Raw genomic sequence first — 26,833 nt, 5'->3', positions numbered from 1 at the left:
GGACAAGAGGCTGTGGAGAGAGACCCTGCTTAGAAGGGTAGTTTTGAACCTAGTCTACGAATCAAATCCCAAATAACTAATATTGATACGAGGAGATCATGGTCTCCAAGGTCCCATAAACATCCCTCCTCGAACGCAGTCTGTTGCCACAAATCCAGAAGATGTAGACTTTGATGAACAGTCTCATAAGCTTAAGTTCCAAGGGTTCATAGACTGGCAGAAACAGGCCTGCTCCTTCAAGACTGTGCCCCTGAGCGGCTTCTCAAAGACTGTCGCTCGGATGTATTCATGGCCACAAACCCCTTGGCTTCTCAGGGATCTCTGTGCTGTTTGGAGACCTTGTCCGGTGGAGACACGTCCAATTCCCGCACATATGATGTTACATCGAGTGGCGGGGGCAGCCAGGGACAGCAGGTGGCCCTGAGAGGGCAGCCCCGACATAAGAGTCAGCGCAGGAAGTTCGTCTCCGCTGATGCGAGAGAGGCTAACAGGAGGCCCAAACTCGGACAGCAGAGGAAAGGGCTGGTGGTACAGAGGGCCCTCCAGGCCCGCAGGATGAGCCACCCTGCCCAGAAAAAGCAATCAGCAGAGTCCCTACAAAGCAAGTCTCACCAGTTAATCCTGAAAAAAGGACAGGTTTCTTCAGAAAACTACTTCAGAGAAAGGATTAAGCAGTGGATTTTCCCCAATAAAGCAAAAGACGAGAACAGTCCCTGCAAAAAGGCAAGCCTGCTGCAGACACTGCCCAGAGCCAGGGAACAGTCAAAAGAAGTCTGATTTTGGACATCAAGACCGTTGAGGCTCAGGCTCTCATGACAACTGTTGGACAGATCTTAGAGAAGATGGAGCTTCACCGTAGACCTCATCTTCACAGTTTCATTGGTACAAAGCAGAACTCCAGAGCCCCTAGGTTCAGCTTACTGCTACCATAGGTTTCTCTCCAACGAAGAGCAAAGGAGAGCGATGAGACAAACAGCCTGCCATCAGTGAGCCAGCCCCATGGGTCACAGCTGTCCTACAAAGAGTAAGTGGACCTTCCCACCCAGGGAGCCAGGTCCCCAGCCAGGCAGAGCCTGCTAGCACGGATCAAGAGTGACAAGTGTCCCAGGCCATCCCCTCCACTGTCCAAGACACTGTCTTCTTCAGAAATACACCTCTTCTGGTCAATCAGAACATGCTTGTCACAGCTTTCCTGAAAGGAAAACTCTTCTCCAAGAAAAAAATGCATACTGTGCATATGACACCTTTTTCCTCTCGTGTTAGCAGATCCTCTGTGTGCTAAGCTTCTTCCTAGTTTCCTGAAATAAATGGTTTTTTTTCTGCTGAGAAATGGTGCTCTGTCTGTGCCCTGCTCGGGGGAAGGAAACGGATCAGGGGCCACTCTTCCCAGGCGCATGCTCTGACTTCCATATGGGACGGGGTCACGGAAGGAAAGCGAACCCCAGCATGGATACTCGCCAGCACTCAATTCCCTCCTGCACCTCGGCATCCGTCACACCAGCATTACAGGAACAAGCCACAGCATCAGGACGTGTCGCGGGAAACTAACCCCAAAGACCTCCCTCTTCTCAGGACGCACCTCTGTCCCCCGCTTCTCTACCTTGAACTTGTGAGCCTGCAGGGGAGGAGTTTGCAGACGCTGACACTCGCCCCAGGCTCAGAAGTGTCACAGACTATTCACATGCCAGAATAAGGAGGGGAGTCTGGGGCAGCGCTGGCCGAGTCCGGGGTGGGAGATTCTCGCCGTGCCATGGTGGGATTAGATGGCGCTGTCCTGGAAGCCCCTCCTCTCCCAGATGGAGCTGTAATGAGATGGGCCAGGCCTGTCACCCTTCCTCTGTTTTTCTCCTGCTCTTGGGCAGGGGTGAGAACGGGGACCACACTCTCTCAGCTCTGAGGGTTGCAGTATGGTGCATGGAGGCCCCGGAGGGCTGGTCCACCCCTGCCCTGGAGAAGAGGACAGCCCTGCTCATAGTCCCCGCCTCTGCCACGGAATGGCCAGGGGCATGTCTTGGTGAGCAGTCCCCTCACTGTCTGAGGTGGGACACTGCGCCTCTAGTGTCGGACGCGGGGAAAGGAGGCAGGGGGCAGAGGTGCCCATAGATGATGCAGTGACCCAGGAGCCCCTGGCGTCCCACCAGCACCTCCAGGCCCAGAGGAAAGAAGCTCGGGGGCCGTTGGCTCCTGGCGTCCCCGTCCCAGAGTCCCCCCTCTACTCCAGCTCCCAGAGCCCAGACAGAGGGAGGCCACCTGGACCCCCGGACAGAGGGCCAGGCCCTCAGAAGCAGCAGAGCCTCCAAGCAGGCAATCTCCACCTCTCCAGAGTGCAGTTAATCGGCTTGCACAGGGCTGGGAGCTTGGGACAGACTCACAGTCTAGGACCTCTACCTATGCATGCATGTGGCCCAAGGAGGCTCCCGGAGGACAGGTGGGACTCAACAGGCCCAGGGGCTCTGCTAGAGTCATAGCAAGTCTCAGCTGTCATCAGCTTGCTCAGCCCGGAGCCCAGACAGGGAGGAAGCCAGCAGCAGGACGTGTCACCCAGTGAGCGGGAAGTGACCTGTGGAGAGGGTGCAGTCAGCTTTCTTCCCCAGGACCCATCTACACAGGAAAGTGTCAGTCACTCAGGCATGCCCAGCTCTTTGAGACCGCATGGACGGTAGCTGCAGGCTCCTCTGTCCGTGTAATTTTCCAGACAAGAGTATTGCAGTGGGTAGCCATTCCCTTCTCCAAAGGATCTTCCCGACCCAGGTATCGAATCAGGTCTCCTGAATTGCAGGCAGATTCTTTCCCACCTGAGCCCCAGGGAAGCCCTGGAAAGCAGGGAGACAAGAGCAATTCTCTAGAGCGATTCGGGGCTGTGTCAGAGTCACTAATGGGGTGGAGGGACCAGCTCCCGGAGGGGCCCTGATCCGCGTGACAGCTGGAATGGGCCTGCCCCACGCCTGCTAGGACCCCCACACACGGGACCAGCTCCAGGTCTGCATGGCGGCGTGCAGGCCTGCTGTGCTGAGGTCTGACCTGGGGCCAGGTCTTGCCTCTGGGCCGCATCCCTCAGGGTGGGCGCCGCAGTGGGGGCTCAGACAGGGTCTCAGGGAGCGGCTGGGACTCAGGGCACAGAGGCCTCCAGAGCTCAGGGGAGAGGCCGGCACAGGCAGAGACTCTGAGCCTGGGGCTGCCTGGTCCCCCCAGGGGCATCGAGGGGGGAGTGCTGGGGGGGTGCTGACCCCGAAGACACCTGTGCGGAGAAGTGACCCGGAGGGCCACCAGCAGAACAGCAGGAAAGCAGAAGGGAAATCCTGTGCCCGTCTCTTCTAAGGGGCAGGACAGCCACCAACGGAGGTCCCCTCACCGAGTCCCCACAGAGACCCACACTGTCCCCACCCGGGGACCTCCCACATGCCCACTCTGAGAAATCTCACCCAGAGACCACTCAGCGCATCCCACAGAGCCTCTCCTGAGGCCTCCCCCGCACACACCTCGCAGGTGATCCTTAGGATCTGAGTCCCCACCCGCTGACCCGTCCTTCATGGGGGTCTGATGCCAGGTAACAAAGAGACAGCACAGAAGAAGGACCAGGGATGGTGCCCGGCCCCAGCCCCGCTCCCAGAGCTCCAGACATCCAGACACCCTCAGCATTGCCCTAAGCGGGCACCATTGAGGACAGAGCTCCAGACATCCAGACACCCTCAGCATTGCCCCAAATGGGCACCATTTAGGACCGAGCTCCAGACATCCAGACACCCTCAGCATTGCCCTAAGTGGCGTTCTCTGCTTGGGGAGATGCTCATGCCCTCTGTCCTTTGTAACCATTGCCTCTGAACAGGGGAGCCATGGTGTTCCAGGAGCAGATCTGCCAAAGTCTTTCCCCCACAGATCTTCATTAGCTTCAGCTCTGTCCATGGCTTCAGTTCAGTTCAGTCGCTCAGTCGTGTCCGACTCTTTTTGACCCCATGAATCACAGCACGCCAGGCCTCCCTGTCCATCACCAACTCCTTATCCTATTTGGAACCAGTCTGTTGTTCCATGTCCAATTCTAACTGTTGCTTCCTGACCTGCATACAGATTTCTCAAGTGGTCAGGTGGTCTGGTATTCCCTTCTCTTTAAGACTTTTCCACAGTTTGTGGTGATCCACACAGTCAGTAAAAAGAAATAGATGTTTTTCTGGAATGCTCTTGCTTTTTTGATAATCCAATGGATGTTTGCAATTTGATCTCTGGTTCCTCTGCCTTTTTCTAAGTCCAGCTTGAACATCTGGAAGTTCACAGTTCACATATTGTTGAAGCCTGGCTTGGAGAATTTTGAGCATTAATTTGCTAGCATGTGAGATGAGTGCAATTGTGTGGTAGTTTGAACATTCTTTGGCATTGCCTTTCTTTGGGAATGGAATGAAAACTGACCTTTTCCAGTCCTGTGGCCACTGCTGAGTTTTCTAAATTTGCTGGCATATTGAATGCAGCACTTTCACAGCATCATCTTTCAGGATTTGAAATAGCTCAACTGGAATTCCATCACCTCCACTAGCTTTGCTCGTAGTGATGCTTTCTAAGGCCCACTTGACTTCACATTCCAGGATGTCTGGCTCTAGATGAGTGACCATACCATCGTGATTATCTGGATCGTGAAGATCTTTTTTGTACAGTTCTTCTGTGTATTCTTGCCACCTCTTCTTAATATCTTCTGCTTCTGTTAGGTCCCTACCATTTCTGTCCTTTATTGAGCCCATCTTTGTATGAAATGTTCCCTTGGTATCTCTAATTTTCTTGAAGAGATCTCTAGTCTTTCCCATTCTATTGTTTTCCTCTATTTCTTTGCACTGATCACTGAGGAAAGCTTTCTTATCTCTCCTTGCTATTCTTTGGAACTCTGCATTCGAATGGGTATATCTTTCCTTTTCTTCTTTGCTTTTCACTTCTCTTCTTTTCACAGCTATTTGTAAGGCCTCCTCAGACAGCCATTTTTGTTTTTTGCATTTCTTTCTCTTTGGGATTTTCTTGATCCCTGTCTCCTGTGCAATGTCACAAACCTCCATCCATACTTCATCAGGCTCTTTGTCTATCAGATCTAATCCCTTAAATCTATTTCTCACTTCTACTGTATAATCATAAGAGATTTGATTTAGGTCATACCTGAATGGTCTAGTGGTTTTCCCTCCTTTCTTCAATTTAGGTCTGAATTTAAGACTCTACACATGGCCATCACCAGATAGTCAATATCGAAATCAGATTGATTATATTCTTTGCAGCCAAAGATGGAGAAGCGCTATACAGTCAGCAAAAACAATACCAGGAGCTGACTATGGCTCAGATCATGAGCTCCTTGTTGCCAAATTCCTGTTGAGTAGTTTTTTAAAAAATGGGTCACTACATCCTATCAGGGAAACATGAAACCGAGATGAGCTTCCCACTGCTAGAAGAATCCTAAGCCTTCAGAAAAGAATAGAGAACATGTCTAAAGGATATGAGAACATCAGAGTTGTATGTCCTCAGAGCAGGACTCCCCAGACTCTCCGATTCTCAGTCCTTAATGCTCTCTCTCAGGGACAAAACCTCCCCAGTATTAGGTAAATTAAATAAATAGTCTTGATCAGGCACAGAGACAAAACAGATCAGGCCTCTGACCTTGCTTTTAACTTGCCTGGACACAGCCCTGACTTGAGTGCCTTGATTGCCTACTGAGAGTGCAAGCTTTGCAGAACCATAGGCAAGACAGGAGACAAGTCTTGAAATTGTTGAGCCCCCAGAGGGACACTGGCCAACCAAGCCCCAGGCTTAACAATATTCCAAGTTTTACATGACAAACAAATAGCATTAGCATGAAACCTAGCTGAAACTGCTCAGATTGATGACGGTATCAGTTTGCATCCTGGGATTATAAACTGGAATCCCAAACTGCAATATTTGAAATCTCACTCATGAAGCAGATGCATTGCTGGGAACTTTTCCCAACTGGGACTCCAGAAATGCTGTGTCAGGGGATTTCCCCATGCTGTTTAATTCTGGATGTTGGTCAAAACCCAATTCAGTGATGTATCCTCTGCTCTTTCTATTTCTCTTTTCTTTTAACATTAGTATATTGAAAGAAAGCTAGATAATTCTCTAATAAATTTTGGTATTACTTATTTGTGTATAACAAGTGGCTTATTTTGTTAACAAATTCTTTGAACCTGAGATGAAACTGAAAACTTTCTGCAAAACATCCACCTTCATCCTTGTCAGTTCACTGATCCCCAGAGGTCCTGTGTATCCCTGAGAAGTTAGGTTTCCATGGAGCTAGACTGGTTGAAGGCCTTCCCTGGTGCCTTAAAAGAAAGAATCCACCTGCAGTGCAGGTTGATCCCTGGATCCCTGAGTTTGATCCCTGGATCCCTGAGCTCGATCCCTGGGTGAGGAAGATCCCCTGAAGGAGGAAATGAAAACACACTGCCGTATTCTTGCCTGGTAAATCCCGTGGACAGAGGAGCCTGGCAGGATGCAGTCCACGAGGTCGCAAAGAGTCAGACACGACTGAGGATACACACACAGGTTGGTTGAGACCTAGTGATACAGCTGACCAGACTGATACTCAATAGTCGCCATGGCTCCTGGGGCAGTTGGGTTCAGGGACACAAGACTTTGTAGACTTTCACCACCTGGACCCAGTGTGGAGTTGCCCTTGCCCATCAGCTGTGCCACAGAATAGCCAGCAACACCTGGAGCTGTCCAGCCGACTCTCAGGGCCTTTTCCTGAGAGAGCACTTGGTTATCTGGCCTCTTACCCACGAAGCACCATGACTTTTGACTGCTGCCTACTACACCAACACCACACCTCTGAAGGTTCTCCTCTGCACGCCATCTGCCCACCAGACCCACCCTTCTAGGGGCCCAAGTGCTAGGACCACACAGATGGTGAAGGAGTGCCCACCAGCGTAAGCTGCAGACACCCCTCTATCCACACGCATGATTTCTGCTGAGGATCCCCGACGCTGATGGGAATTCTTTCACCCACCTGTTAGGAACAATGCAATGATTCAGAAAGAGGAGGGTCCATTCAAACATATTGCTTATTTAACTATATGCAAAGTACATCATGTGAAATGCAGGGCTGGATGAAGCATAAGCCAGAATCAAGATTGCCGGGAGAAATATCAATAACCTCAGATATGCAGATGACATCACCCTTATGGCAGAAAGCAAAGAACTAAAGAGCCTCTTGATGAAAGTCAAAGAGGAGAGTGAAAGAGCTGGCTAAAACTCAACATTCAGAAAACTAAAATCATGGCATCCGGTCCCATTACTTCATGGCAAATAGATGGGGAAACAATGGAAACAGTGAGAGACTTTATTTACTTGGGGCTCCAAAATCACTGCAGATGGTGACTGCAGTCATGAACTTAAAAGTCCCTTGCCCCTTGGAAGAAAAGTTATGGCCAACCTAGACAGCACATTAAAAAGCAGAGACATTACTTTGCCAACAAAGGTCCATCTAGTCAAGGCTATGGTTTCTCCAGTGGTCGTGTGTGGATATGAGAGTTGGACCATAAAGAAAGCTGAGCACAGAAGCACACCAGCCTTCTCTGTAAATGGGATTCTCGAGGCAAGAACACTGGGCTGGGGCAGCTGGGGGCGAATCGCCACGCCCTCCTCCAGGGGATCATCCCCACCCAGAGTTAGAACTTGCTTGTTTTATGTCTCCTGCATTGGCAGGTGGGTTCTTTACCACTAGCATCACCTGGGAAGCCCAGAAACTATCATGCTAAGTGATACAGGTCAGACAGACAAGTACTGTATGATTACACTTCTTTTGGAATCTAAAAGATAAATGAACAAACATAACAAAACAAACAGAGTTATAGACAAAGAGAATAGCAGAAGGGAGAGGATTGGGGCGGGGGGGTGAAGAAAGCAAAAGCTGAGGGAGATTGAGGTACAGAGTTCCCATGGCAAGAATTCCGTGGCGGTCCAGTGATTAAGAATCTGCCTGCCAACGCAGGGGACACGTGTTCGATTCCTGATCCAGGAAGACAACATGTGCTATGAGGCAACTAAGCCAGTGCACCTCAATTACTGAAGCCTCCACGCCCTGGAAAATGTGCTCCACGAGAGAAGCCACAGCAACGAGAAGCCTGCACACCACAATAAAGAGTACCTACTCCCCGCTCTCCACAACTAGACAAACCCCTCGTGGAGCAACAAGACCCAAGGGAGCCAAAATAAATAAATAAATACATATATTTTTAAGTTCCAATTGCCAAATAAATGAGTGTGAAATGGGTAAGAAATGTACACTGTGCGGAATATAGTGAATAACCATGTAATGTCTTTGTACGGTGACATATCATAACTATTCCTATTATTTTGATATGTGTGGAAATATCCAATCACTATGTTGTGTAACAGCAACGAACAGCATTGTAGGTCAATTATACTTCAAAAACAAACAAATTCACAGAAAAAGAGATCTCAAATTTGTGGTTACAAGAAGCCAGGAATGGGGAGGTAGGAATTAGATAGCTATAGTCAAAGAAACAAACTTCTGGTTATAAGTACTAGGAAGGTAATATACAACACGATAAATATAATTAATACTGCTCTATATGATACAGGAAACTTGTTAAAGTAAATCTTGAGTTCTCACTGGGAGACACATTTTTTTTTCCTATTTCTTTAATTCTGTACCTATGTGGGTTCACTAAATTTATCGTGGTGACCATTTCATGATGCATGTAAGGCAAATCACTCTGCTGCTGCTGCTGCCAAGTCGCTTCAGTCGTGTCCGACCCTGTGTGACCCCATAGACGGCAGCCCAGCAGGCTCCTCTGTCCCTGGGATTCTCCAGGCAAGAACACTGGAGTGGGCTGCCATTTCCTTCTCCAAATCACTATGCTATGTACCTTAAACTTAAAAGATTAAAAAAAGAAAGAAAGAAAGAATGGACTTAGGTTAATACTAAGGTATCAGTATTGGCTCGCTAGTTGTGGCAAATGTGTGAGGGCAATCCAAAGATCTTATCATTAGGCGAAACAGGGTGAGGAGGAACATTAGAACTCTTTGTATGATCACTGCAGTTTTTCCATACATCTAAAACCATTCTAAACGAAAAGGTTTATTTAAGTATAAATCAATAAATTTTTAAAACACTTACTGAAAATCATTGACGTGTCCTTTGTATAAGTGAACTTCACGGTTTAAAAGTCGTGTTGAAGCAGAGTTGTTAGGGTTAGGGTTAGGGTTAGGGTTAGGGTTAGGCGTGGGTCTGGGGCGGGGCCAGAGCGGGTGGGCGGGGCCAGAGCAGGTGGGGCGGGGCCACAGCGGGTGGGCGGGACCAGAGCCGGGTGGGCGGGGCCGGGTCAGCAACGCCGGCAATGCGCGGGGCGGCGGGCACCCCCCGCGGCCCGGGCCAGCCCGCGGCTCTTCTCTGGCTGCTGCTGCTGGACGTGGCCGCCCTGGAGCTGCGAGGGTCCCCAGCCGCGGCCGCCCCCGGCCCGGCTGCAGGCGACGGCGGAGCGTTGGGGGGCGGCGCCCCGACCTGGCGAGCCCAGCGGTTGGCCCCGGGAGCCGCAGGTGCGTCGGGGCCTCCGTTCGGGCTGCAGGGCCTGAGGGGGGCGCGTGACCAGGGCCCGTGAGTCGCTCAGTCTCATCGTCTCTCTGCCCTTCCCTCCAGCCAGGCAGCGCAGGGGTCCCCTCCACACAGGTGGGTCAGGCCCTCCTCTGTGAGGCCGTGGGCTGGGAGACGACCCAGTCCCTTTGTGGGGCGAGGGAGTGGGGACCAGCAGGGTCTGGTGCGGAGGCTGGAGGCTGGGTGGAGGAAAGCGCTAGGTCTCCTGCGTGAACGGGCCTGAGTCCAGGGCCCAGGGGTCTCACTCCCCTCACCGCGGCCCTGGGAGCCCAGGCCCTGGACCAGGATGCCCGGTCTCGGGGGGCCTGGGCGCACTCCTGCCCTGCCAGGCGTGGGTCCTGGAACCAGGGCTGTCCTCATTAGCCCACTCCTTCTTCTTTTAGAAATGGAGACTCCTGCAGAGTCAGAGAGGGCTGTGACTTGCCCCAGATCACGCAGCACCACAGCTTCTGCCTGCAAATCTCCCTCCCTGAGACACGGGGTCAGGTGGAGGGAACACAGGCCCTTGGAAGCCATGATCTTGAGAGGGTAATCTTGGCAACTTCCGAGACCTTTAGTTCTTTGATCTACAAGACAAGGCATTGAGGTGGCTAGTGACGGAAATGAGGTCTGTGATGTGTGCAGCCCTTGGCAGCCTTGCTCAAGGATGTTCATCTGCCTGGAGATGCTCCTGTGAGCTGGTCCCTCCTTGCCCCACCCCCCAGGCCCCCGGGTCGTCACCCCACGGGGCTTGATGCGTCGTGCTCTGCCCTCCCGTCCTCAGTGGCGGCCGGTGAAGCAGAGTCCTGGCCTTTCGGCTAGGCCACTGGACGCCTGACCTTTCGGCTAGGCCGCTGGACGCCTGACCTTGGTTTTCCCATCTGTGAAGCGGGGCGGCCTTCCTGGTTGTGACATTTGGGGCACCACCAGTGTCTCTATTACAGGTGGCAGGGGAGTCTCCACAGTGTGCGGGAAACCCAAGGTGATGGGGAGGATCTACGGCGGCCGGGACGTGGAGGCCGGCCAGTGGCCATGGCAGGCCAGCCTGCAGTCCCAGGGCTCGCACGTCTGTGGAGCTGTCCTCATCAACTCCAGCTGGCTCCTTTCCACCGCCCACTGCTATCTCAAGTGAGTCTGCTTCCTAGGCTGCCAGCACAGGCTCTGGCAGGGGAGGGGGATGCAGGGGAAGAGGAGAGAAGGGGGATGGGCGTCCCACGTTAGCTCCTCTGGGCCCTCCTCTGGGCAGTGTGTGCCTTCAGAGGCGTGTCGTTCTGCCTTTGGCCTGTGTACGCTGCACCTGGACTGTCCTCCCCGCTCACCTGCCCAGATCATGGGCATGCTCCACCCTTGGCCCGTGTATCTGTCCCCAGCACAGGTGAGCCTCAGGAGACGGACAGTGTCCATCCTCGCTGCCATGCGGCGTGGACCCGTCTCAGATCACAGCTTCCGCTCAGTGTCCCCCTATTTCCAGGTGTCAGACTCTCGGTGGGGGCCTGGGACCGCATGTGTGGCCAGCAGCTGGGCGATTCTTCCTATTACTCCTGCGAAACTGTGTGCCCAGGAGGAGTCGCAGGCCCTGGCGTGCCTTTGAGGAGTTGTGGTTATGAGCTAGGCTCATAAGGGGAGGTGGGCTCGCTGGGAGAGTGACAGGGCTGCTCAGGTGTCTCATTCACCCAGCCACGCAGGGCTGGCTCGGTGCCAGGCTTCTGAACAGAGGAAGGGGCTCACCAGGGAGCTCGGGCATCGCAGCCCAGGTCTGGGCGCTGGAGCTTTCAGGGCTCAGGGTCTGTCGGCACCCACTCTGAGCCATGCTCCGTGCAAGCCCCTCTGTGGCATCAGGGGTGGCAAATCCCACCTCACCATGTCTCCATCCCGTCAGAAGAGAAAGCCCAGCATGGACGAGGAGGGCAGAGCACGTGGGGTGGGGGTCACGAGAAGGGCTGTGGAGAGGGAGGGCTTGCTGGAGGGGAAGGGTGCATGAGGGGAACACGAGAGAGGGTCTCCAAGTAGATGGGTCATGGAGACGGTGAGGGTGGGGGGAGATTCAGCACCTGTGTTGGGGGAACAAGGCAAAGTTCTGTTTCCTGCCTTCATTGGCTCATTTATGTAATGAATCTTTTGCAAGTCCTTGTAACTCAGTGGAGGAGCAGGCTTTCGGCAGGTAGGTGTTGAAAAAAGGGGATGGTCAGGAAGGAAGAGTGTGGGGCCAGAAGGTGGGTTGTGTGGCGTCTCGGGAAGGGTAAAGTTAGAGCCGGGACTGAGCCAGAATGCCTGCTGCCTACAATCAAAAGGCCTTCATCTGATGACCCCACCGAGGAACTTTCCAGAACAAGGATTCAGTGCTTCTGCAATTCTAGTGTGTGATGGAGACGCCAGCCACATGTCTGAAACTGTAAGCAGGGCATCAATCAGCCTCAGGAAAGAAGGGCTCCTGAACATTAGAAATGGGGAGACGAGGAGTGGAGGGGCCCAGAGGGGCGCGGGCAGTTAGACGAGGATGCAGGCAGAGAGCGCATCCCCGCTTGGAGATGATGGTGACGAGGTGCCTTTCCTTCTCCAGGAAACCCAAAGCCCCGGAGAGCTACCGGGTTCTGTTAGGGAGCACCCAGCTCTACCAGCATGGCCCTCAGACCCGGGAGGTACCCGTGAGCCGGATTATCACGCACCCAGACTTCGAGAAGCTGCATCCCTTTGGGAGTGACATTGCCATGTTGCAGCTGCTGTCTCCTGTGAACTTCACCTCCTCCATCGTCCCTGCCTGCCTCCCAGTCCCTGGCATGAAGCTCCCCAGGAACTCGTCCTGCTGGATAACCGGCTGGGGGATGCTCAACGAGGAAAGTGAGAGGATGTGGGGGAGTTGGGGGGATGAGAGGAGGAGGAGGAAGGGGAGAAGGACAGGAACAAAGAAGGGAGGTGTGTCTCCATCTGAGGGGTCCCCAGGCAAAGGTCCCCTTGGCCCACTGTGCTTCATTTCCAGAGGACTGGACCACTCTACTTCTAGTTCTGAAAGTGTGCGATTCTAAAGCTTTGGTGTTCCCTAAGTGTAAAGCTCTGAAGTCTGGGAATCTTTGACTTTGGAATCAAGAATCTGAGTTCTTGAAGTCTTTCTGGTTCTTGGTTCCAAGGTTTAAATCAACCATAGATCTGAGATGGCTTGATCCAACTCAAAGGTCCTGGTTGGGGCCTGACTCCTTCCAGGTCACTGACAAACTCTCTGATTTCCCAGTGGCATAGGAGGTGCTTGGGAAAAGTGGAAAGAAAATATAGGTATGACCTCTGATCCCTGAGCCTGCCTGATCAGTTTAGAATGATTATGACTTAGAGGGTCTCATGCACCAGACCTCACTTTGGTTTTCTCCCAGCTCAGGTTTTCTATCTAATTTGTAGACTTGTTAGGCAAATTGTATTTTTTAAGATTGAAAGAGGAGAAAAGTAGACCAAAACTTATGAGCAAGAGCCTTCACTGAAGAAAGGAGTGTTTATGACTTGGTAAAATGCTTATGATGCCAAATTAGGGAGGGAAAGAATATTTATTTGTAATTATTTGTAGGGTGATAATTTGGTATGGTGTTTCTCTACAGAGGTGCTCCAGGCACTTTGAACAGATGCTGCTTCATTGGGTGGGATGTTCCAGCATCCCTGGTCCTTGCCTATTAGTATGTCAGTTAACAGTCAATAATCATAGGACAAACAAGCAGGTCCCAGAATTCTCACACCACACACACATAACACACGATGCCACACTTCACACACACACACACATACATACAACACATGCATACCACACTTCACACACACACACACAGACAGGCTCCTCCTTGAGGTCAGGGACCCTGATATCCCAGCCCATGCCCCAGGCAGGGCCTGGCACCTGGTAGGTATCCCAAGCTGCCCCCAGGCCCCTCCTCCCTGGACTCCAGACTGGTCCCGGCTCCCATCCTGCGTGCTCTGTTACTCTCCAAATAGCTGTCTGAGCATTTGCTTCAGAGCAGGAGTCATGCCAGTTCCCTGCTCATTACCCCCAGTGCTTCTCATTTCTTCTTAAAATAAGGTCGAAACTCCCTGCCTTGGCTCTCAGGCCCATTCCTCTCTCTCATCTCCTGCTGCATCCCTCACCCACACCACCCCAGCCAGCAGGCCTCCCTCCTGCCTTGACGAAGCCAAGGCCATTCCCACCTCAGCTCTCCACCTTGACTATCTCCTTGGACTCATTTCCTCTCCCAACTAATCTTGTCATGACTCATTTCTTTACATATGCAACTCAGCTGCTCCTCTGCGGAGTTTTACTAGAACATGTAAGCTAAAACAGGCCACCCCTAATAGCACATCTCCCTGTTTTATTTCCTCTATACAACTTATTAGATCTAAGGTAATGCTATTTATTTACTTCATTTACCCTGTCTGCCCCAACTAAGACGTTCCCCTGTATCATTAGTTAAAAGATACTTAGCACAAGGACAGAGGAATAAATGAGTAATTGAATGATGAATAAATCAGTGATTGGATGAGAGAACGGATGGGGCAAGGTGGGAGAACGAGTGGGTAGAAGGGAAGATGTTTGGGCGAATGAGTGAAAGGATGGTGGGCAGAGAGATGGAGTGAGTAGTCTATTGCTGGAGGGGAGAATCGAGAGATGGATGAAAAGAAGAGTGTATAGACAAATTTATGGAAGGATGAGTGGGTGAATGGGACATGAGGAAAGATAGGTAGGTGGATGGAGGAACAAGTGGATGGAAAGCAAGGTTAATGATAAAAAGGTGACTGGATGGGATGGTTTGTGAAAGGGTAGATCGGTTGGTGAATGGTTGCTAAGCACCAGTGAGTGGCAGGTGTTGGAGGGATTTGCCTTTTCCCTTTGTGGAACAGGAGTGTGACCTGTTGCTATGAAAGAGGTGGAGGGAATAGAATGAGTTTGGAAAAGTTTGAAACACAGAAGGGCTTACTAGGCATAGGTAGAAGACTGAAACAAGGGAACGCCCAGCTGTGTGGAGAACGGCCCGAGCTGAGGGCTGGTGCTGACTGGTAAGGCAGAGCTCTGTAACTAGGCTACAGCATCCTTCCCTGATTTCCTCTTTATCCTCGCAGCACCACTGCTCGAACCCTTCCATCTCCAGGAGGGTAAGGTGAGCTTCATTGAGAACAAGTTCTGTAATATGTTATATGGACGTGCGAAAGGCAAAAACTTCTCTGTGCATGAGGACATGCTGTGTGCTGGGGACTTCTCCGCAGGAAAGTCCATCTGCCACGTGAGTCAGGCCCTGTCTGTTTCCCTGCTGTTCTCAGGGCCTCAGTCTCTCTGGAGAGGCGCTGTGGTCCTCTGCTCTCTTTGTGGACCCCTGGGCTTCCCGTTTCCTCCTCTCTGCATCTTCCTGGGCTCCATCCCTTGGCCGTGTCCCCGAGGCCACCCCCTTCCTAAGCCCCTGGCACATGAGGGCATCTACGGCATCTATTCTTGAGGCATTTTTAAAGTTTTTATTGAAGTGTAGCATACATACACCCATGCTCTTTTCATAAGTTGGATGAATTTTCACATAGTGACGCAACATGTGATCAATACCCCAGAGGCCCCACTCACACCTCCTTCCTTTCACCAACACCCAACGGAAACCACCATCCTCACCTTCAGTACCTTAGATCAGATTCTGAATGTTCTCTAAGTAGAGTTTATTTCCAGTTGTCAGTCTTTCTTGTCTTAACATCGTGTTTGTGAGACTCATCCATACTGTTACCTGTTCAGTCTCCTTACTCTACAGGACTCTCCTGTGTCCATTGAATCCTATGATCAGTTACACTTTAATGCGTATTTTAGTACTCTCCAAATTTTTCATTTCATTTCACTTCCAAATATTTTATTTTCTATTTCACAGAAACCCTTGAGTAGAATTATTGGATTAAAAGGTGTGTGTATATTAAACTTTGGCAGATGTTACCAAACTTCTCCAAAGTGGTTCACCATTTCCAATCATTCGAGCAGTGGATGAGAGTTCATATCCTCACCAGTACTTAGCACTTTCCATCTTTTCTCATTTTAATAACTTATTGTGGTTTTCACTTTTCCAGTGACGAACTGAATGTACTTTCACATATTTTTATCTTTGGACATATTTTTCTGTAACGTTTCCTTTCAGGATTTTCCCCCCCTCTCATTTTTCGGTTGGTTTGTCCGTCTCTTCCTTTAGGGGCTCTTGTGTATTTTTCATATTCCGGATATCAGTCTACTGCGGGACGTTTGTTTTGTGGGGTTTTTGGCTTCGCTCTGTTTGTTGCGGCCATGCTGGCTGGGTGTGAGTCGCGACGGGCAGGCTTCCCGCTACCGCGTGTGGGCTCCGCTTTCGTGGAGGCGTGCGCGCTTCCGGGCGCATGGGCTTCGCTTTCCTTGAGGCGTGCGCGCTTCCGGGCGCGTGGGCTCCGCTTTCGTGGAGGCGTGCGCGCTTCCGGGCGCGTGGGCTCCGCTTTCGTGGAGGCGTGCGCGCTTCCGGCAAGTGGGCTCCGCTTTCGTGGAGGCGTGCGCGCTTCCGGGCGCGTGGGCTCTGCTTTTCTTGAGGCGTGCGCGCTTCCGGCAAGTGGGCTCCGCTTTCGTGGAGGCGTGCGCGCTTCCGGGCGCGTGGGCTCCGCTTTCCTTGAGGCGTGCGCGCTTCCGGCAAGTGGGCTCCGCTTTCGTGGAGGCGTGCGCGCTTCCGGCAGGTGGGCGCCGCTTTCGTGGAGGCGTGCGCGCTTCCGGCAGGTGGGCTCCGCTTTCGTGGAGGCGTGCGCGCTTTCGTGGAGGCGTGCGCGCTTCCGGGCGCGTGGGCTCCGCTTTCGTGGAGGCGTGCGCGCTTCCGGGCGCGTGGGCTCCGCTTTCCTTGAGGCGTGCGCGCTTCCGGCAAGTGGGCTCCGCTTTCGTGGAGGCGTGCGCGCTTCCGGCAAGTGGGCTCCGCTTTCGTGGAGGCGTGCGCGCTTCCGGGCGCATGGGCTCCGCTTTCGTGGAGGCGTGCGCGCTTCCGGGCGTGTGGGCTCCGCTTTCGTGGAGGCGTGCGCGCTTCCGGGCGCGTGGGCTCTGCTTTCCTTGAGGCGTGCGCGCTTCCGGCAAGTGGGCTCCGCTTTCGTGGAGGTGTGCGCGCTTCCGGCGCGTGGGCTCCGCTTTCATGGAGGCGTGCGCGCCCCCGGGCGTGTGGGCTCCGCTTTCGTGGAGGCGTGCGCGCTTCCGGCAAGTGGGCTCCGCTTTCGTGGAGGCGTGCGCGCTCCCGGGCGCGTGGGCTCTGCTTTCCTTGAGGCGTGCGCGCTTCCGGGCGCGTGGGCTCTGCTTTCCTTGAGGCGTGCGCGCTTCCGGCGCGTGGGCTCTGCTTTCCTTGAGGCGTGCGCGCTTCCGGGCGCGTGTGCTCCGCTTTCGTGGAGGCGTGCGCGCTTCCGGCGCGTGGGCTGGCAGTTGCCGCACAGCCTTAGCTGCCTCGTGGGTGAGGGATCTCAGCCCTCTGACCGGGGATTGGACCTGCATCCTCTGCGTTGGCAGGCAGACTCATCACCACCGGGCCACCAAGGGAGTCCCACTGTTGGATGCTTGACTGTGAAGCTTTTCTCCGCTCTCTGTGGCGTCTTTATGGGTGAGGAAACAAGCCTGGAGAAGGAAGGAGGCGCCCCTGAAATAAGGGCCACAGCCTGGGCCCCTGCGTTCTGATCCCCAGCCCCACCTGACCGCCGCCGCGTCATCCTCGGGGCCCAGGCTCCCAGGCTGGCATCCCGTGCCGATGCTTCCACAGACGGTGTCGTGGAGCGGAGGGAGTGTCAGGGCTCCGGGCTGAGCCACCGCGCTACCACGTGACCTCGGGCGCTCGTTTCCCCTCAGCCTGCGTCCTCATCCACAGCGCAGGCTTTGGAGGCCTCCGTCATGGGACTGTTGCAAGGATGGTGTAGTGCGTTGGATGCTGTCTCCTGAATTTGTGTCCTCTAAATCTCAGAATGTGACCTTATTTGGAAATAGGTCTTTGCGGATACGGTTGATAAGAATCTCAAGATGAGACCTTGCTGAATTTAGAGCGGGCTCTAAATCCAATGATTTGTTTTCTTATAGAAAGAGGGAGAGACACAGATAGTTGGCTTCAGACTTCTGACTTCTAGAACTGTGAGATCAGTTTCTGCTGTTTTCAGAGCTAGCCAGTCTGTGGAAATGCGCTTTGGCACGCCAGGAGATGCCCACAGGAGGGAGGAGCTGCCCCTGGCCCACAGGATGGCCTCACCGACGGCTGTTCTCACGTCGGCCCGGGGGCTGCTGGGCCAGAGGCGGGAAGCTGGGCCCCTTGCCCTCCTTGCAGGTTCCCAGCCCACAGCCAGCGGTGTGAGCGGCCTGGCTGTCCGGCCTGGCCTGGGCTTCTCACAGAGTCAGCCGCTCCCGAAGGTGAAAGGAAGGGCTCAGTCCCCCGCGCCCCCATCCGCTGTCAGCCCGGACCTCCCTTCCAGCCTGCAGAGGTCCTGCCCACGGAGCCCAGGGCTGGAACCCCCTCTGCGTGCCTGCTGGACGTCCACAGTGCCCTTGAGCCCACTCCTCCTCCCGTTTCTTCCCGGCTGAGGGCGGCGCTGAGATGGACCCCCGAGAGCCAAGGCGTTAGATGACCCCCTCCTCCCGCTCTCACCCTTTCGGTCACCACAGCTCCCCTGAGACACTCCGTCTGAACTCGTCTCCTGCCTCATCGCCTGCTCCAGCCCCCACCCTGAAACCCAGGCCCCTCTTATCTCCCTGGAAGTACCCCCCACCCCCTGCACAGGGCACCCAGAAACAGGTCTGAGGAGAGAGAGGCCACAGAAGCATTCGGTGCTCAGACTATGGGGCAGGAGAGCCCTGCTTTCAGTATTCAATCTGTCGTTTACTGGGATTGTGATCTTAGCTGAGTTTCCTCACCCATGAAATGGTGTTGCTAACAGCCTCCTCTTAATAAGGTCCCTATAGAAAGTTTAACACTGTGCCTGACATTCAGTAGGCACTTAGCAAGTCTTGGCTTTCAATCTCCTGGCCTGGTCTGTCTCCTTCTTTCAGGATTGTACCTGTTCTGGGCCTGTCTTAGACCTGTCCTCTCACCCAAGGTAGAATTCACTGCCCTGGCCCCATCCAACACATATACACACGATACACCACACGCACACACACACACACACACACACAGCCTTGGTTTGCTCTGTCTCTTCAATACTGCAAACCACAGCCCACTTTGCATGGTATACACTAGTGTTGGAGCTTCCTCTGCCTTCTGAGAGCTCCCCAGGGAGCAGGAGGCTTTTGGAGCCCTTCCCATCTCCCTCAGACTGGCCCAGATTCCACCATAATATCAGCAACCATGAGGCTTATCTGCACGAATCCTGGAGGCCTGTGGTAGACAGGGACCAGGCCTTCCCCTGGCCTTAAACAGCTCAGGGTGGGTACACTGTGGGGAGGGCCAAGGGCACCCCAGGTGGGGACCCCAGAGGGGAAGAGCTGAGGAGATGATGGCACATTCCCAATGTCCAAGCAGCCCCTGGTGTGACTTTCTTGGTGCCTTGGTGACATCCCCTTAAATTGGTGGCTCAGACAACAGAATGCATTATCTCACATTTCTGGACGTCAGAGTCTAAAGTCAAGGTGTTGGCCTGGCTGCTTCCTTCTGGAGGCTCTAGGAGAAAATGTTTTCTTGCTTTTTCTGTCTTTTTAGAGGTCCTCAGCAATCCTTGGCTCATGGCCCCTTGCCACGTCACCAAGTCACATTGCTCCTCCCTCTGCTCCTGTCATCACATCTCCTCTGACTCTGACCTCCTGCCTCCCTCTTTCGTCATGGGTACCTTTGTGTTTATGTTGTGTCCAGCCAGATAATCCAGGATAATCTTCCTATTTCCTGATCCTCAACTCCATCACAGCTGCAGAGTCCCTTTTGCCACATAAGGTAACATAGCCCCAGGTTCTAGTGATGAGGACGGCCGTCTTTGAGGGTTACTTTGGGCAAGCCACACCATGTACCCTTCTCTTCCCCTCAAGTCACCGCTTCCCCCACCCCTCCCTCTCAGCTGGAGAGCTTGCTTCCTGTTTCTCTGGCCTGGGTGCCGTTCATCTTCCCAGTCCAGCAGCATCTTCCGCCTCTCCTGAGCCTCCTGGCCCGTTGTGCCCAGTCCTTCCTGGAGTTCCGGGTGCCCAGAGGCCCCCTTGCTGCATACTTGTCTCCGCTTTCGCAGCTCTCGTATAAGCGTGCGGGGGCAGTCTCCCTCCCATGCTGCCCAGGCTCTGCCTCCTTCCCCGGGGACCCCTCCTAACCCCTCCTAACCCCTGATAACCCGCTCTGCCCAGGAGTGTGCCCAGGGCCCCCGGAGCCTCGTGGCCAGTGTCCCCAGGAGCCTGCCTTGCCCAAGCCACCGTGGCTCCAAACCCTCCTCTCACTCGGCACTTGGGCAAGCCTCACCGCCATTTCCTGGGCCCCAGGGCCAGCCAGCTGCTCCACTCTGCGCCTGGGCCCCTCCCCTCCCACCGCTAAACGCAGCAGGCCCCGGGGCTCCAGGCTTAGCCTGTTCCTCCCCTCTGCACAGCCTCCTGAGACGGGCTCCGCTGTGACAGTTCCTGTTGCCCCTTCAACATACTGTCCCAAATCTGACTGTTTCTCACCACCCTGGCCCCTCCCCACCCACAATCTCTCGCCTTCTCTCCTATAGCTGCCTCCAGACAGGTTCCTTCTCCACACAACGCAGATCGCAGCACCAGAGCAAGCCAGGTGCTCCACATGAGCTGGAAAGTGCTCCACGGGAGGCAACCCCACCCCCACCCTAAGGCCCCGGGAACCCGAGTCCTGTCTCCCCGTCCCGCTTCCCACGTGTCGTTGCTCCTCCTCCCGCCCGCCTGGCCATCCCTCCTCTCCTCGTCTGCACTCCCTGCTCCCTCTGCGCCAGCATCAGAAAGTTGGGTTGTCCTGTTTGGAATCTCAGCTCGGGAAAGCTCCGTGTCTCCACCCTATGAACTGCCCTTCCCGTCCTGTCCTGTCCCTTCCATGGCTGGCTTCCACATGTCACGTCTGACGACGATGGCAGGCTGGTTGCCTTATTTACGATAACCCCGTGAAGGAGGAACCTTGACATTTCACCCCTGTGCTCAAGGGCAGAAGCTGCCCTGGATGCTGGACGTGCGTGTTGGACAAGTGTGTGGAAGGCAGAAGCATAGCTATCCCGCTCCTCTCACCCTGCCTCCAGGGATGACCCCTTCCCTTTGGGTGATGAAGAGAGAGGATTTCCACCCAGGTGGTCCTGCCCTGACAGCATTTCAGGACTCCAATAGCTCCTAGCAGCTCTCAGGGGACCCTCAGCCGCTCCCTGATCAATACAGGCTGCCTCCCCCAGGCCTGGGTATGGGCACTTTCTGAAGATGCTCAACCAAGAAGTTGAGAGAAAACTAAGGGACTGACTAAATGAGTGAAAAAGGAGGAGGACCTTGGTGGGGACGTGCTGCTCAGAGTTTGCAAGATCCAGGTCTGCAGCAACTTCGGCTGGCTAGGTTCCACTCTCAGACCAGCCCTCTTGAGCTCAAACCCTGCAGCTGTCTGTCCCTTCTCGGCCTTGGACAGTGCTTTGTCCTGACCACCACACCCTCCCTGGGCATGTGAAAGTGAAGTGGCTCAGTCATGTCCAACTCTTTGCACCCCCATGGACTGTAGCCTCTGTCCATGGGATTTTCAGGGCAAGAGTACTGGAGTGGGTTGCCATTTCCTAGGATCCATATGTTGGTGGATATAGATCTGTGATTGTTCTGAGGGTCAATCAGGACTTCCTGAAGCAGGATTCCAGTGCCTGCCTGCATGGCTTAATTGGGCTGATCTGCAATGGGAAGTTGGTGATCGGAAATTCACAGAATGAGGCTGGAGGGCAGAGACCCATAAGCCCCACCCTGCTGCCTGGTCTTCTCAGAACTGGCTCGGTCACCCACCTGAACTCCCGTTTCTTTCCTAGGGCGATTCCGGGGGCCCCCTGGTCTGTGACTTCGCCAGTTCCTGGGTTCTGATGGGGCTGGCCAGCTGGGGCTTTGACTGCCGACACCCCATCTACCCCAGCATCTTCACCAACGTCACCTACTTCACCGACTGGATCGATGAGATCCAGAGACTCACACCGCACCCTGAGCCCACGTCTGCCCTTACACCGCCCCCTGAGCCCACGTCCCCTCCTGCACAGACCCAGGTTCCACACCAGTCTCTGCGGGCTGCCGGCGCGTCCACGCAGGGCACAGCCGTCGTGCCTCCACAGACCTGGCCCCTGGCGTTGTTCCTGCTCGGGGCCCTGAGACAGGCCCTGTGGTGATCCCCCAAGCCCCTCAGCTGCAGCGGTGTGTCTCAGGACCCAGCCTGCTCACTGGAACCTTCCCCCTCCCCTCCCTCAGCCTCATTAGCTCTCAGGGGTCCCTTCTTGGCTTCCCCGTCCACCAGCTGCGACCCCCACAACACAAGCTTGAAAAACCAAATAAAAGCAAATGAAAGACTCATCCTGATCCTGTCCTGGGGCCCTGCTGCTCCTCCTGACCCTCAGCGCGCTCCCCTTCACTTGAGGTCTGCCGTCTGAGTCCCCGGACAAGGGAACAGCGCGTGGCTGGGACCTCACAGCAGGAGGAGGGCGGGGTGGGGACACTGGAGTCCAGCTGCGGGGAGAGCAGGGAGGCTCCCACCGTGGGGATGCACAGGCCTCAGAGGAAGCGCATCAGTCAGCTCCAGCTGCCGTAACAAACACCACTGGCCATGGGGCGTAGGCAACAGGAATCGATCATCTCACGGTTCCGGAGCCCAGGAGTCTGAGGCCTCTGACCTGGCTCATAGACGGCCGTCTTCAGCCTGTGGCTCACAGCGTCTTCCCTCTGCGTTTGCGTCCACATTTCCCTTCTGTAAGGGTGCCATTCGTACTGGAATACGGTCCATCCTAGTGACCCCATCTTAACGTGATTATCTCTTTAAAAGCTCTACTCCAAATAAAGTCACATTCTGGGGACCTCTGGTTGTCCAGTGGTTAAGACACCAGGCTTCCACTGCAGGGGGCATGGGTTCAGTCCCTGGGTGACGAGCCTAGATTCCACCTGCTGGACTGTGCTGCCAGCAGAAAGTCACATTCTGAGGTGCTGGAGGTCAGGACTCGACATAAGAATTTGGGGTACACAATTCAGCCCTTAGCAACAGGAAGTCAGACATTTTGTCAGGTGTCTGTAGTGCAGGGGAGTAAGGATCTTTCTCAAAGTAATGAAGCATCACTCCCCAGGTTTGGAGGAGGGAGGACCTCCTCCCAGTGGAGCTAGAGGGAAGTCCCCAGTGTCCAGGACAGTTGAGTTGAACTGGAGCATATGACCCAGGCCATGAAGAAGGGAGTTCCAACCCGCAGCACAAGAGGCTCTTGAATGTGGGGGACCTAGGAGACTGAGCTGGGGACAGAACGAGGAAGCCCTTGTCAGGCTGCGAGCTGAGGTCCAGTCTGGCAGTCCTCACACCTCTGCTCCTAGCTCAGACTCCCAGCCATTCCTCACCCACCCCCACGTCCCCTCCCCCACCCCCAGGGTCCCTCCCCCTCCCCCACGTCCCCTCCCCCACCCCCAGGGTCCTAAACTCACTGCCCCAGCTTCCTGGGTTTGATGCCTGGGCAGGAAACTAGATCCCACATGCCACAGCTAAGAGTTACCATGCTGCAACAAGAGGCAATGCAGTCAAATAAATAAATATTTTTTGAAAAGAAATACGCATTCATGTCTACCACCTGCAGGCCCCCAGCACGCAAGAGCGCTGCATTCCCTGCTCTCATTTTTAGGTGCAGAAGGGACATAGTGCCCTGAACTGAGTTACAACCAAAGAGTAAAACCTTGGGTTGTGGGGACGTCAGGCTGAGGCTGAGCGACAGAGAAGGGGCATTACAGAATTGCTGAATCAAGGCCCACTGCTTACCACTTACAGAATCAAACTTACAAACAGATAGAAAGGAAAGTTGCCTTTAATCAGAGTGCCAGCACTCTGGGAAGATGGTAAACTCAATGTCCCCCAAAAAACCACTTCTGGAGGTTCTGCTCAATCATGAACATTTTAAAGGAAAAGTGAAAGTCGCTCAGTTGGGTTCGACTCTTTGCGACCCCATGGACTATACAGTCCATGGAATTCTTCAGGCCAGAATACTGGAGGGTGTAGCCATTCCCTTCTCCAGCAGATCTTCCCGACCCAGGAATCGAATCAGGGTCTCCTTCATTGCAGACAATTTCTCTACCAGCTGAACTACTAGGGAAATGAGAGATGTAATCTCAGTTAATCCTTGAGATGGAGTCAGAATCATTGCATGCAGGCTCCAGGACTTCTCATGATCCTCCTCTAGTCCTCATCTTGTTCACACAGTTTGTTTACAGGATTACTGAAGGGGAATCTAGGAAAGAAATCTGGTCATCTGCTAATTGTTTATTCTTCGATTTTTACTTCTTAGCCATACTGAAAGAACTGACAAGTTAGGCAAGGGATTGTGTGATTAAAAGATCTGAAAGGTGTGCTCAGGCCTGAGTGCCTGGTTAAAGGCTAGGTACCATATAGCCTTGCTAACGTAGCGAGGACAGAGGCTTTCTGCGGAAGGCGGCATCCAGCAAGGAGCTGTTTACACGATGAGATGATGCAGGTGCTGGTGCATGCAGTCGTGTCTGACTCCGCGACCCCACGGACTGTAGCCCACCAGGCTCCTCTGCGCATGGGATTTCCCAGGCAAGAATACTGGAGTGGGTTGCCATTTCCTCCTCCAGGGGATCCTTCCAACCCAGGGATTGAACCTGAGTCGCCTGCATTGCAGGTGGACTCTTTACCTGCTGAGCCATCAGGGAAGACTGAGGTGGTATAGATCAGGGTCCACATGTTCTGGAAATAACATGTCACTCAGGGCGCTAAGCAATGTTTTTAGAGTCCATAAATCTTTCTCTTCCACTTTCTTTTCTAGAGATCTTAATTTTGAATTCCCTTTTTTCTTGTCTTACACTGATTCTTTTTCTCTAAGCTATTTTCTCTTGCATTGATAAATTTCAGTTTTCTTCATCCTGACATATATGATTAAAATTTATTTCATTCGTTGACACTTGTGTAGTGACATTTGCTTTGTTTTACTGCTTCTTATGCGTGGCATCTGGTCCCATCACTTCATGGCAAATAGATGGGGAAACTGTGGAAATAGTGGCTGACTTTATTTTCCTGGGCTCCAAAATCACTGCAGATGGTGATTGCAGCCATGAAATTAAAAGACACTTACTCCTTGGAAGGAAAGCTATGACCAACCTAGATAGCATATTAAAAAGCAAAGACATCACTTTGTCAACAAAGGTCCGTCTAGTGAACGCTATAGTTTTTCCAGTGGTCATGTATGGATGTGAGAGTTGGACTGTGAAGAAAGCTGAGCACTGAAGAATTGATGCTTTTAAACTGTGGTGTTGGAGAAGACTCTTGAGAGTCCCTTGAACTGCAAGGAGATCCAACCATTCCATCCCAAAGGAGATCAGTCCAGGGTGTTCATTGGAAGGACTGATGTTGAAGCTGAAACTCCAATACTTTGGCCACCTGATGTGAAGAGCTGACTCATTGGAAAAGACCCTGATGCTGGGAAAGATAGAGGGCAGGAGGAGAAGGGGACGACAGAAGATGAGATGGTTGGATGGCATCACCAACTCAATGGACAAGGGTTTGGGTAAACTCCAGGGGTGGGTGATGGACAGGGAGACCTGGCGTGCTGCAGTCCATGGGGTCTCAAAGAGTCGGACACGACTGAGCGACTGAACTGAACTGAACTGAATATATTACTGGTTCACTGCAAACGGATGTAACTTTGAAACAGCTAGGTGGAAGAGGTGATTAGGACACGGGATGAGAAAAAAAGCAGTCTTCCCATGGACTTGGGAAATAGTATGAATAAGTTCATCCAGAGTACCCACAGTCAAAAGGATTGTTTCCAAAATGTGAAAAAGCAGTTGAGAAACATGGAAGACACTTTAAGGCCTCTCAAGTATATATTTAGTAGTGGGTGAATGATTATGTGTCATGTGAACTGTATCTCGGTAAAGGTGCCTAAACACAAATTCAAAGACAGATCTAGATCTAGATATATAGGAGTTCCAGAAGAGAACAGAAAGGATGCTAGGGAAGCGTTAGTGAAGAGACAGCAACTGATAATTGTCTAGAACTTAAAAAGAAATCTAGTTCTCAGAGAGAAAGACTTAGATACAGTCTAGTGACTCTGTAAAAGCATAAGGAATAAGAAAAACTTCAAAGACTACAATACAGAGGTAAAAAGTGTATGCAGTTGAAGCCCTCCTTCATCCATACCCTCAATATCACTTCCCTCTCCACCTATCAGCCCTATTAACTGCTTAGTGTATGGGTGTACATCCATATCCATAGTGTATCAATATCTATTATACTATTTATCCATATTTATATAAGTATATAGTTCCATATGTTTGTTTGTAATTAATAAAGAGGATCTTATAATACATTTGCTGTGCAACTTTCTCTTTTCATGCCACAATAAACCATAGGCATCAGATTCAACTTTTTTATTGTAAAGTTTTTCTTTTTTTTTTAATGTTATTTAAAAATAATGTTCCTGGAACATGGCTGGCAGTCTGGGAAAGTCTCCCTGCTTCCACTACAGGAGGCATAGGTTTGATCCCTGATCAGGGAACTAAGATTTCACATCCTTGCAGTGTGGCCTAAATTTTAAAAATAAATTAAAAGATAATGCTTGCTATTCTTTTCAAATTCAGAAAAAAATACAGAGGAGACCATAATCTCACTCTCCATCTATGGATATTTTTAAATAATAAAAGCAATAATCATTCATGGCTAGAGAATAGAAACAGTTCAGAAAAGGAAAGCATGATAGCATGTGATTCTTCCTAGAAAAAAATTACAATTATTAACATATACTATCCATATAGGTTTTTCTTTTGTTTTAAAAGTTAACACAAAAGAAGTCATTATAACATTGTTCCACACAATGATTTTTCACTTAATAGTGAAAGAGATCTTGGAGATCTTTACATACTAGTTTTATGTAAAGCTATAGTATTCTTTTCTTTTTAATGGATTCACAATATTTCATAAAACATAATATATTGTACATAAGTACAACCATTTACTCTAAACGGAATACATTGCATGTAATCACAGTCACTTACATCCTCTGATGTTCCTTTAATACTCTCCTTCGTTTTCACTTCTTTGGCTGCACCGGGTCTTAGCTGCAGCACCACTTGGGATCTTTGGTCTTCGCTGGGACATACAACATCTTCAGTGG

General features: G+C 52.4%; 1 protein-coding gene across 1 annotated transcript; it reads left to right on the top strand.

Moving 5' to 3' along the window:
* The first annotated feature begins 1,914 nt into the window (after positions 1 to 1,914).
* LOC136148372 (putative serine protease 47) lies at positions 1,915 to 21,850 on the top strand. The gene is made up of 6 exons (XM_065907873.1): positions 1,915 to 2,014; positions 9,292 to 9,543; positions 10,522 to 10,705; positions 12,138 to 12,415; positions 14,663 to 14,823; positions 21,503 to 21,850. Exons 1-6 carry the CDS (start codon positions 1,915 to 1,917, stop codon positions 21,848 to 21,850), a joined length of 1,323 nt encoding a protein of 440 aa, XP_065763945.1.
* The last annotated feature ends 4,983 nt before the right edge of the window (positions 21,851 to 26,833 follow it).

This window comes from Muntiacus reevesi, chromosome 17 (assembly GCF_963930625.1).
Source record: "Muntiacus reevesi chromosome 17, mMunRee1.1, whole genome shotgun sequence".
In the NCBI taxonomy this organism is placed as follows: Eukaryota; Metazoa; Chordata; class Mammalia; order Artiodactyla; family Cervidae; genus Muntiacus; species Muntiacus reevesi.
Note: the sequence above shows the minus strand (reverse complement) of the source record. Positions and strands in the feature narration are given on the sequence as shown.

Excerpts from the sequence above, each read along its gene's own strand:
- LOC136148372 (XM_065907873.1), top strand. The coding sequence starts at position 1,915 with ATGGAGGCCCCGGAGGGCTGGTCCACCCCTGCCCTGGAGAAGAGGACA. Across the intron at positions 9,544-10,521 it reads GTTGGCCCCGGGAGCCGCAG|GTGGCAGGGGAGTCTCCACA; the intron begins GTGCGTCGGGGC and ends TCTCTATTACAG. Across the intron at positions 14,824-21,502 it reads CAGGAAAGTCCATCTGCCAC|GGCGATTCCGGGGGCCCCCT; the intron begins GTGAGTCAGGCC and ends TTTCTTTCCTAG.